Raw genomic sequence first — 12,248 nt, 5'->3', positions numbered from 1 at the left:
GCAGGACTTGGCCTCAATCTCAGGAAACACGGGAAAAACTCTGGGAACGGCCACGTCTCTCAGTGCCACTGTATTCTGGGACAGTTCACGTGACGTCCAAGGAGAGGGGAAAGGCCCCTGGCCATCCCAGGACAGCTGGCCTGAGGACCCACTCCACAGGGGAGATGCCCTCTGTCTGTACCAGCCGCTGCCACTCAGACCTGCAGGGCGGGGCCTGTGGGGAAGGTGGTCTGGCAGGTTCTCTCTGCCAAGATCCCCAAACTTCTGATGTCCCAAGGGACCCACGGGCAGGGCAGGGCGTCAACCAGCTCGTAAGGAGATTAAGTGATACAGAGAAGCTGGGCGTGAGCTCAGCCGTCCCAGCTGGAGTCAGACTGCAGCTGCCTTCCCACTCCCCCTTCAGCCTCGTGAGTGCCGGCGGCCAGAGCGTCCTCGCGGAAGGAGACCGGTGACAAGGCCCTCTGGTGCCCTCACCTGCCCGGATGTGACTCACGTTGCCGAGCGGCTCAGGTGTCCCCGGGCTCTGGTGAGCAAAGCCCAGGAGGGCAGCCAAGGTCACTCACCTTTGATTCCTTCTTCTTGATTTTCTGAGGTAGACACGGTCTCTGAAGAAAGACAACCTGCTTGGTGGATACGTTCCCCTCCCTGTAACACAGGCAGAGCTGAGAATGAGTCCTTTATACCTGGAGGAGCCCCACACCTCACACGGAGGCCGCCGTCCTGAACTTCATCCAGGCCGGCTGCCCGTGGGAAGGAAGGTGGCCGCCCGAGAGTGAGAGGTCGGAGGTCAAGAAGCCCCCCACCTTTCCACCCCCAGGCCACCCACCCTTGCTTGCTATCTCGGGGGCCCAACTAAAGCTTTGTGTGCACCCTTGAAAGGCAGCTTCCTGGCTGAAAACCCCTTTTCCCGTGATGTGAAATGACAGCTGCCATCTTGGCCAAATGATGACAAAGTGGCCTCAGTGAATATCAGAGGGTGGAGGCCTCTTCCAAGTCTGTCTTTGGGGATGAGGCCGAGGAGGGACCTGGTTGGCCTGGGATGGGCGGCCAGCGAGGACCTGAGCGGTCACAGGAGTGTGGGCAGAGGGCCTGGCTACACACGGGTCCCGGCCACCACCCGAGTCACCCGAGTCACCCTTGTGAGCAGCCGGAACTGGCATTAACGGACGGGCTGGGGGCACTATTCATTTTTATGGCACAGGGGGTGCGCCTTCCTCCCAGGAAGGCAGGACCTCAAGGAGTTGCCTTTAAAAAGATGCTAGAAATATTGTGACGGAGATCATTGTTTTCTGGCCATCCCGAACCCCGCGCCTTCGGATCACTTTCTTAAACCTCCATTTGGCAAATGTCTTCTCTGCTGAGGTGATGTGTCACTACATGGGGTGTTGGAGGAAAAGGAGGGAGGGGACTAGCATTTTCTATTTTGTGCCCGGGCCGGGCTGGGCGATTGCACCCGGCGCTCCCAACAATGGGACCCCTACTTTCACCAACAGGACAGGACAGGACAGCTCAGCTTGGTCAAGGAGCAGGCCGGGGGTCACACGGCGGGGACTGTGCCCGGTCCCACGCACTCTCCACTGCACCGCAAGGGTCATTTAAGGCCAGGAAGGTGGAGGATCACAGAGGCTGATTTAGAAGGTGGGCCTGCTTGAGACAGAGAGACCGTCCCCACCCTCCGGGCTGCGAGCGCAGAGCCAGCGGGGGCTTCACGTTCAGATACATTCTCAGGGCGGCTCTCGTCCTCTGGAACGGAAGGCAGGCAGCATTCTTAGTTGCACGGACTAGGAAACTGGCTCAAAGCAGCTACGTGGACTTGACCAAGGTAGACAGCAATTGGCCGACTCGGGACTTGGGTTCAAGCTCTGGGTCACAAATCCGGGGTTCCTTCCCCTCCACGGCACCACCCTGTGCCCACAGAAATCTTGGCCAAGAAGCAATACGGAAATCTCCCGGTGGCCCAGGGCCCAAGGGCGGCTGCAGACTGGCTCCTGCAGCTGCACAGACCCCGGGGGTGGGGGATGCGGTGAGGGCCCAGGAGAGGCAGTGATGGGCGCCCACGCTCCCGCCTCCGTCTGTGCTCTGGGGCTGCACCACCTGCCGTCCCCCAGGGCACTAGCCTTGCCTCAGGCCATCCGTCACCTGCGGGCATGAGCACGCAGCAGGACTCAGGGAGCGCGGGGCTGAGGGCCACAGGAGGGGGCACCCCCAGAGGTCAGCAAAGAGGTGGCCCGTTGTAGACTGAGGGTCTAATCGCGGGTTCTGCCACTTCCTGGCTGTGTGGCCTTGGGTATGTGATGGAGCCTCTCTGAGCCTCAGTTTCTTCATCTGTAAAATGGGAACCATATCTATGCTTACCACCCCACAGGTAGTTAGAAGGACCAGCTTGATAGCAAACCCAAATGACAGATGGAAGGGCTTTTAGGGTTGGTAAGACTAGGATAAGCCCACGGGCTCAAGGGATGGCAGGCAGAGCTGAGGGTGGACAAACGACCATGAACTTGAAATCGTAGGGAGGGCCACAGCCAGGGCTGAGACTCCAGGGCCTCACGTCCCCTTGGTGGGGCTACTGACCAGCGCCATGACCTTGGGCTAGCGCTTCAACCTCCCCGGCCACACTTTCCTCAGCTATAAAATCGATTACATACAACCAAAAAAATCCCACCTCACCTCACAGGATTTTTTGAGGACTAGATGAGACTTTGCATGCAACGTGCCTGCCTAGCCCAGCACGGGGCACACAGCAGATGCTGAGTTTCTTTTGCATCTGAGAGCCCTGGGTCCCCTCAGCCCAGGTGACAGACTAGGCAGCAATGTCTCACTGGCCGAGGCTCCCCACGTGGGAAGAGGGGTGCTCCGGGTGGGGGGGTAGTTAAGACTCTGAAATCCTGGCCCTGCCGTTTCCCAGGTGGAGAACTGATGTAACAGCACCAGACTCACAGGGATTCAATAAGTTACGCACGGAAGAGCTTATGGGGAACAGTGCAAGTGTTCAGTAACAGTAATGATGGTTATTGTTACCTCGTTGTCTTGACGACAGGAGTTGGCAGCACACAGGTGAGTTGCCAGCCGTAGGCGGCCAGCGAGTTCAGCAGGGGCACGTAGTCTGTCTGCACCTCTACACCCTGGGGAGAAAGGCCACAGTCAGGGCTGCAGCTGCCTCAAGCCAATGACGTCTGAGGGACGGAGAGGGGACCGTCCAATCCGCCAACCCAACAAAGCAGAAAGGGGCGGAATGCCCTATAGCCTGAGGCCCTACTCCAGCTCCGAAGATGCTTCGAGAGCTTGGAGCCCAACTGCCAACATGGGATTTCGTTCCAGCCCCGACTCAGTCTGTGCAGTCGGCAAAGAGATAGAGCTAAAGGGTTGATCCATTCATTTTGTTTTATTCTTGTCTGGACAAATAGCCTCCTGTGAGTTTCACTGAAGAAACACCATCACTTCTTCTCCAAGACGTACCTAAGCCCATGACAACACCCGCTGCTCGGATGGTTTCAGAGCGTCTTGTGGGGAGTTAAATTACACTTGACAAACGATCGAGTCATCTGCATCCAGCCACAGCGGCAACACACACACACACACACACACACACACACACACCCTGCACGTGCACACAAACAGGGAGCTCCACCTGTGTTACACATCCTGCCGTCAAGGAGTCGATAAAAGCTGTTTCATTTGAAATCAGGGAGGAGCGGCGGGAGGGGACTGACGCTTGCCTTTCCATTTAAAACCCCAGTCCTGCTCCCACAGGGAGACAATCCCACTGTGAGGCCGCCAGCCCGGGCCTCACACCCTGCTTTCTCGAGAGGCAGGCTAACTTCCGACTCCAGCCCCACCCCTCCCTGCGTAGACTCTGCGCCCACTCTCTGCTCGGTCAGCTCCTGGTCGTGGCTTCAAACACTGCTGACATGTGTGTAGAGTCCTTCCAGCGGAGGCCGCCGCAGGACTCATTCAGCAAGTACCTCGGAGCCAAGGTGGGTCGGAGGTGAACGAAGGCACAGTCCTGCTGCTGGAGTTCAGTCCAGCAGAGGCCACGGCACAAACACGCAGGTGACCGAAATCCAAAACAGCCCGCTGGCAGGGCCACGAGGCAGGACTGTTAGCGATCGTGCTCAAGGCGGGCTTCCTGGGGCTCAGGGGCTGGGTGGAGATGGGCAGGCGGAGCTGGGGAAGAGGCCTTCCAGGGGGGGACCCCAGCACAGACAAATGCCAGACCGCGAGGGGCCTGGAGCGCTGAGAAGAGGCTCACCCGGGGAGCGGCGCTGCTCAGAGGGGACCACCCACGGCGAGGGGCTGTCCTGCTGGAGGCCTTTTGGGGACAGAACCCGGGGCCAGAAGAGAGATGAGGGAAAAACCAGCCCTGCCTCTCCCAACGGCTTTTAAAACTCCTGTCACTGGGCATCCATCCCAGCGTGGCTACCGGGCAACCAACGTACCCTCGGGGAGCCTCAACTATATAAAGTAAGTGTTGGCCTGTGTCAGTGGTTCTCAAAGTGTGGTCCCCGAGCCGGCAGCATCACCTGGGAACTTGTTAGGGTCTTGGGACCCACCCCCAGACCTGCACAATCAGAAACTCTGGGGGTGGGGCCCAGGGCTCTGTTTTTTTTCTTTTCTTAATTGAAGTGCTGTTGAGTTACAATATTATATTAGTTTCAGGTGTACCCCATAGTGATTCAATATTTTTATAGATTATACTCCATATAAAGTTATTATAAAATATATATTCCCTGTGCTGTACATTACATCCTTGTATCTTATCTATTTTATACATAGTAGTTTGTACCTCTTAATCCCCTTTACCTGTCTTGCTCCTCCCCCCTTCCTTCTCCCCACTGGTAACCACTAGTTTGTTCTCTGTATCTGTGAGTCTGTTTCTAATTTGTTATATTCATTCATTTTATTTTTTAGATTTCACATGTAAGTGGAAACATAAAGTATCTGTCTTTCTCTGTCTGACTTATTTCACTAATAAGCATAATACCCCCCAGGTCCATCCATGTTGCTGCAAATGGCATTATTTCGTTCTTTTTCATGGCTGCATAGTATTCCATTGTATATAGGTACCACATCTTCTTTATCCATTCATCTATTGATGGACACTTGGGTTTCTTCTGTATCTTAGCAATTATAAATAATGCTGCTATGAACACTGGGGTGCATGTATCTTTTCTAATTAGTGTTTTCTTTTCTTCGGATACATACCCAGGAGTGGAACTGCCAGATAATATGGTAGCTCTATTTTTTTAAAGAGTGCTTCCAGTAGTTGAGATGCAGCTAAGTCTGAAAAGTACTGCCTAGATAATCAATTAGCTTTCTTCAGATGACAGAAAAGAGTCTACAATTTTGTGGCCAGAAACGATCAGCTGTTACTTTTGAATTTCCTCGAAAGGAAAGCTGTTACCTTTCCTTTCATCCTCCACGAAAGGAGAAGTCGGGGGACTTTGAAAGGCTCAGCTCTGTTACTAATACTGGTGCAGCAGAAAGCAATGGAGGGGGGAAGGGGAGAAGGTGGGGGACAAAAGAAGGGGGGTGGGGAAGGGGCAAGAGAAGGAGGAAAGGAAGGGGAGTTAATGAAGAAGGGGGAGCAGGAAGAGAAGGAAAGAAGAGAGGAGAGACAGGTACAAATACAACCAACTGACGGGAGAGGGTTAGGAGGCAACCCCACTCTGGCCTCGTCCCTGAAGCCCCCATTCAGGCCAGAGGCGGCAGCGGATGACCCAGCCACCCCTGTCTCTGCTGGCCCCCTGGACACACGGGACCTCCCTTCCAGACCAGTTACGGCCAGTGTCCCTCGTGCTGGGCAGGGCCCTCACCACCTGCTGTGGCAGCTTTATCCTGAGAGCCCGTGCCCCCATCCCTGCATTCCTGATTTAAAGAGAAGAGAGAGAAAATGGTACATCCACACTCAAGCTCTGCAAGGTTAAGATACTTGGGTCTATCAAAAATAACCTTCCCATTTTATCAAGCACTCTGACAAACCAGCCACAATCAGGCAATCGCCATGGCAACCAGGACAAGCGTGGTGCTCACAAAGCCTTGAGTGGCAGGATGGAGTCCTTTTATTTGTGCCTGTGCCCCGGCCGGGTTTTCTCCTCGGGCACCCAGCGCAGCAGGACAATGGGCACCCCCGAGGCAGCCTGACCCGCCTGCCCAGACAGGCCTCGCGGGGCTGCTTCTGCTTTGCTCTATTTTATTTCCCTCATTCACCATCTTAAAGAGAAAGATGGCAGGATTTCTCCCCAACAGCTTTTTCCCTCAAGGTAGGGGATGTCAGCCAGAGGGTACAGAATCATAAAGACTAAAAGGAAAAAGCGAAACCACAGCAAAACATGACCCTGCTTGAGAGAGCTGAGAGTTCAATCACAAGTGTTCCCAGCCGGCTGTCACAGGACGGGTTGAAAAGTAAAATACAAATGGTAGGGGGTGAGGTATTTCATTCTGCCAGACTCTCCCACTCCAACTCTCTGGGCCGGTCTTGATTTAATTAACGGTTAATGTGGTTTTCCACAAGCACCTATCAAAGCCGGTTTGCGTATTATCAACAGAGTCAGAAGACGACATTTCTAAAATATGACATGAGCTCCGTGCAGTCAGTGGAAGAGGCTTTCAAGTCCATTAGCTAGGAAAGGTGGTCGGAAACGCATCGGATGGAAGGCTCTCTTTGATCTCCTTTTCTGTGACACTCCAGTGAGGAGAGAAAAGCACAAACAGCACTCCAAAGCCAGCCCGCTTATCGAACGAAAAGACATTTCTTTCTGGGAACAGGTGCAAAAATTTTAATTAACTCTCCACTCTCCTGTGTGGATACATAATCTCCGATCACACCTGGAGTGTTAAAAAAAAATGAAGCATGTCCTGTGGTTCTTTGACTTGTATAAAAGGGATTCATTTGTATTTATGGCTCTTTTTCCTTTGTTCCCTGTAATTTCTCCGTGGTTGCAAATCCACTAAAGAAACAGGCATCCGACACAACTTTCCCTTACCCTCCAAAAACAGAACAACATGATGTAGAGTTTACTAAGAAATGCATGTGTCTTTTGATCCTTTCAAAGATCCTTTGTGCAGGGGAATAGTAGGAGGTAACACATCGGTCCAGTGAGAAAGTTTGTATCCTGATGTCAGTGTGCTCTTCTTTTCTTCTCCTTGTTTCCATTCTGGAAGAATCTGGGAGAAAAGCAGCTTAAAAGGTGATATTTTGTTCCTTATTCATGACTGTGAATGAAGAGAGGAATTCAATTTCCATGTCTGAAAAGTATGCAGGACTTCTGGGCTGGTCTCCACAACTGAAACAATGATTGGAGAAAGCCACCAGCTGGGTCTTTCTCTTCCCTTCCCTTCCCTTCCCTTCCCCGAGAGGGCATGTGAAGCAAGAGGCATGCAAGAGTCTTTTGTAAAATTGCTACCGAAGCACTAATGCCTAACACAAATTGGCAGGGCATGTTTATATACTGTTTCCTTACTTATCAGTTTTAGGTATCTTTTGATTTCCTACCATGGGAAATGAAGGCTTAGAGCTCCCATTCCCATTTCTTACTTTCTCTTTCCTGATGCCCCAAATGGTTATCATTTTAATTAAATCAAAAGTCTGTGTTTGTGTTATTGCAAATATTGCTGGGTCAAGTAATGTACTGTGACCACACCTTCTTCTTTTTTTTTTTTTTAATATAGTCCTTTATTTTTCCTGGAGTTAACTGTGGCCTCAATTTCTTTCATCTGTGTGGTTGTACATGAACCCATCACTAATTCATTCCACATGTTCCAACACTTCTTCTTCCTGCCCATCAATAACTATCCCAGGTACCTAAATATACTAGTTCTAATTTTTTTCCACTTGGAGACATAATTTCTGGAACTTTCTGTACCCTTGCTTCAATCTGGTGTGGATGCTTCCCAGGACTGTGTTCTCCCTCCACTACTGTCTATGGCTGGTGTCTTCTCTTTTTTGATTTCCTCCCCATTTTGCTGGAGCACATCCTCTAGTGGCTCCCTAGGAAACAATGCCCTGGAAGTTATTTGCATCCCTGCACTCCTAAAAATGTCTTTGTCTTCACTTTTAACTAACAGTTTAGGTACAGAAGTCTAGGCTGAAATCTGTTTTTCCTTTAACACTTTAGAAGTATTGCTCCACTAGCTTCTAGATGTCAGTATTGCTATTGTGATATCTATTTGGATTACTAATACTTTGAGTGTAACCTGTTGTGCTGCTTTGGAAGATTTCAGGATATTTTTCCCCATGAAGTTCCAGAATTTCACAACATGCCTTCGTGTGTGTGTGTGTGTGTGTGTGTGTGTGTGTGTGTGTGTGTGTTAAAGGGCTGTACACTCAGTGGCTTTGCCCTCAAAGGATTCTTGGCCTTTGGCTCTGAAAAGTGTTTTGGTTTTTTTTTTTTTTTTTTTTTGATCATTTTTCTCTCTTCCATTTCTGTCTTCTTTCTTTCTGGACTTCCTATTAGTCAAAACGTAGGACTGATATTTTAATTTTATTACCTTTCTTTCCCCCTGTTTTCTTACTTTTTAAAAATTTTACCTTCTGAAAGATGTCCTTTATTTTGTTTTCCAGTCTTTTTGTATGTTTTAAAATGTTCTGCTGCCCTATTTTCAGACCCCAAAGCTCTTTCTTCTCTTTTGATCATTTCTTTTTTATAGCATCTTGGTTTTGTTTCACAGATACATATATTCTATCTCTATAAGTCGTTTCGTCTGATCCTTGAATTATCTCTGCAGTCACCAGGTTGCACAAGACAGAGGTGGGAGCCAGGGATCTTACCACACTGTGTAAGGACTTCACCCCAATGCCCCAGTTTCAGCTCTGCAGTTCACATCCCACCATCCTGCAGTGATTTAGGCTTTGAAGACCAGAGCTTTCCTCAGGATCCCTTCTACATCCAGGTGCGGCTTCCTCTACTTTGCTGAATTAATCCGCCTTCCTCCATGCACCTTCCATCTTCTAAAAATCTGTTGAAATCACACATCTTCCACTTTCTCTTCTTCCAATCTTTTTGTTCTTGTGGGTATCTATCCATCCATCCATCTACCTACCTGTATATGTCTCTATCTATCTATCTATCTATCATCTATTATCTTCCTATCTATCCATCCATCCACCTACCTACATACCTATCTGTCTCTATCTATCCATCTATCTTCATATCTATTTATCTATCCATCCATCTACCTACCTATGTCTCTATCTATGTCTCTATCTATCTATCAACTATCTTCCTATCCATCCATCCATCCATCCATCCATCCACCTACCTACTTACCCACCTACCTATGTCTCTATCCATCTATCTATCTATCATCTAAAGTCATTTTTCATTATTTGTGGGAGTTCTGTTCTATAATGTCGCCACAAACACTGAATTAGCAGATACTGAACCACTGTTCCTGGGGAAATACAGGGTTAGCTTCCTGTTAGCCTCTGGTCAGATTTGTAACTCACGCCTGAACAAAGCTTACCTAACACACGTATTTGCCCCATAAGGCACATCTCAGCCCTCCTGTTCTCAGGAACACAGGACAGCACTGCACCACTATGCTTGGGGGCAACTTTATACAGTGAAGTCACCAACAAAAAGCACAAGCATGTGAAAAATATGGCACTAAGTGAACTGCGAACAGGACACTTGTTTACAGCATGACAGCTGAAATGAGAAAGCTTAGCTGGGAACATGCATGTCAGCAACATAATTTTTTTTTGCCACTAGGCATACATCTGCAAGTGACTGTGAAAGCATCAAGAGTACCGATCTGGGGATTACAAATAAATTTACAAATAAATCCATCATTCTTTTAGTATCAGTTCACTGGGATTTTTCAGAAGAGAGAAGAAATAGCTACCTATGTCCAACTCCCCACATTTAACACAATTTTATTAATTTTTAAAGGGCCTACTGGAAGCCATTTCTAAACATCTTAGAATCCAGAAAACATAAAGAAAAAATAATAAATTTGGTGTCATAAAACCCCTACTGCGTGACAAATGACAAGCTATGCAAAGGCAAGAGACAAATGACAAGATGGGAAACTATTTGTAGCTCAAATTACAGTCAAAAAAATAGCTCCTAAAAATTGATAAGAAAAGAAATCCAGTAATCCAAATTTTAATATGGGATGAGGCTAGGAAGAGAATCACAGAAAAGGAAATTCTAATGGCCGTAAACCAGAGGAAAATATACCAAATCTCACAATAAGAGAAGTGCAAATCAAAACTACCCTGTGATATCATAGTTTCACCTCTCATATTGGAAAAACCCCAAAGTTTGAGAACTACTTAGCTGACAAGGCTGTGGGGAGGTAAGTATTCTCATACATGGCTGGCAGGAGGACAGATTCAACCTCAGGGAGAACAATTTGACAGTATCTCTCAAAATTACAAATACATTTACCCTCCGACCCAAAAACCGCACTTCTGGGAATGGATCCTGTATATTAAAAAATGACAAATGTACAGAGTTATTCACTGGAGAACTGTTCACAGTAGCAGAACACTGGACACCACCTGTGTCAATCAATGTTGGGCTTGTTAAATAAATAATGCTGTATAACAACATAATGAGTAATGGCTGCTCATGTATTGAACCAAGGCATATAGGTCAAGGACCACAATGAGAGGGAACGATTCCTATGGTAGAAAGAATAATGCCCACTCACTCCCCCCAAATATGTCTACGTCCTAAATCCTGGGGCCTGGGAAGAGTTTGCCTTTTATGGTAAAAGGGATCTGGCGGATTGATGAAGTTCAGGATCACGTGATGGGGAGATTAACCAGGTGGGTTCAATGTGATCAAAAGGGTCCTTAGATGGGAGGCAGGAGGTGGGTCAGAGTCAGGTAAGGAGATGTGAGGATGGGAGCAGAGGGCAGGGTGCTTGGCCACCAGCAGGTTGGCCTCTAGAAGTTGAAAGCAAGGAACAGATTCTCCCAGAAAGAATGCAACTCTGCCAACCCCTTGATTATAATCCCTTACAACCCATTTTGGATTTTTGGCCTCCAGAACTGTTAAGAGAATAAATTTGTGCTGTTTTCAGTCACTAAGTTTGTGGTAATTTGTTACAGCAGCAATAGGGCACTCATACACAGTCTAAAGCCAGGGAAAGGTTAGATGAAAACGAAGACTTGGAGGCGTTGGCCAATATGGGCGGAGACCAACTCAAGGAGGGGTGAGGCTGGCTGAGGCCTGGGTCTCCTGGAGAGGGCAGAGCAGAAGATGATAAAAAGCCCTGAACTGGGAGGAACTGGCCGGAGGGCAGCCCAGGGTAGGAAACACGTTTAAGAAGAAAGATCCACACCATCTAATGTCTTGAGAGGGCAAACAACATGGAGCCTCAAAAACCATCTCTGGATAGACCTTGAGGTCTCAGGAGACCACAGCCAGGATGCTTCAGGAGGGAAGTGGCTGGCATGTAAACATGTTCTCAGGAAATCTGGGGTCTGCCTTGACTTTGCCACGGCCAGCAGAGACCCTGGCCATGACGGCACACAGGGAAGATAAGAGTCATGCCCTCAGGTGATAGAAAGTAGAGATGCAAGGGCAGGGCAGGAGAGGGGAATGCCAAGCTGGAAAGAAGGAACATTTCATCTTCATTTATCAACTGGAAAGTAGGGGCTGTAACACTGCGGCGGTCTTGCAGAAAACTCTGTGAGTCCTTCAGTATCGCCAAGGGCACGGCTATACCAGGTGCCACTATTCACTTATGAATCTCCACATCCAGTCAACCTGGTTCTGTGCCACGCATCTGGGAAGCGAAGATGTGTGAGCCTCTTCTCCTGCTGTAGGAGATCCCGGTCCAGGGGGTGGGGAGAGCAAACGTACAGTCCCACCCCAGATGCAAGCCACCATGAGGTGTGCTGGAGGGAAGGAGAGAGGAAGGAAGGCTGTGCCACTCGTTCTCTCTGGGGAAAGGGCAAATCCATCTGAGGCCAGTGGCAGCTGCAGCGGCCCTGCCTTCCTGGCCCCCATCCCCCCAAGGCCTCCTGCAGGACCACTGCCTCTGCCAGCCGAGGGAGGGGCAAGGATGCTGGGGCCGGCTGGAGATGTTGTTTTCCTCTTTGTTTTACACACAATGCCCCAGAAAAACATTTTGCTGATATGTAATTAGGCCAACATAATAGAGCCTAAGAAAGCCGTCCGTCTCATTTTAGACAACTTCGGCTTTCATAACGTTCAAAGAGAATACGTTAAAAAAAAAAAAAGCTTAGCTCTCAGATGTAGAAAAGGGGGCAGAGGAAAATACATGCAGTGCGT

At 49.2% G+C, this 12,248-nt stretch overlaps 1 protein-coding gene across 1 annotated transcript in view; it reads right to left on the bottom strand.

The window, feature by feature from the left end:
• Window positions 1–12,248, bottom strand: part of RFTN1 (raftlin, lipid raft linker 1) — a 199,972-nt gene that overhangs the window by 9,364 nt on the left and 178,360 nt on the right. Inside the window, exons 8-9 of the mRNA XM_068545867.1 lie at window positions 3,019–3,122; window positions 564–645 (exon numbers count right to left, since the gene is read on the bottom strand). Of these exons, the coding sequence (XP_068401968.1) occupies window positions 564–645; window positions 3,019–3,122 (186 nt within the window). The remainder of the gene's footprint in view (window positions 1–563; window positions 646–3,018; window positions 3,123–12,248) is intronic.

Source organism: Eschrichtius robustus, chromosome 6 (assembly GCF_028021215.1).
Source record: "Eschrichtius robustus isolate mEscRob2 chromosome 6, mEscRob2.pri, whole genome shotgun sequence".
NCBI classification, from domain to species: Eukaryota; Metazoa; Chordata; class Mammalia; order Artiodactyla; family Eschrichtiidae; genus Eschrichtius; species Eschrichtius robustus.
The sequence above is the reverse complement of the archived record's forward strand: the minus strand, read 5'-3'. Positions and strand labels throughout refer to the sequence as shown.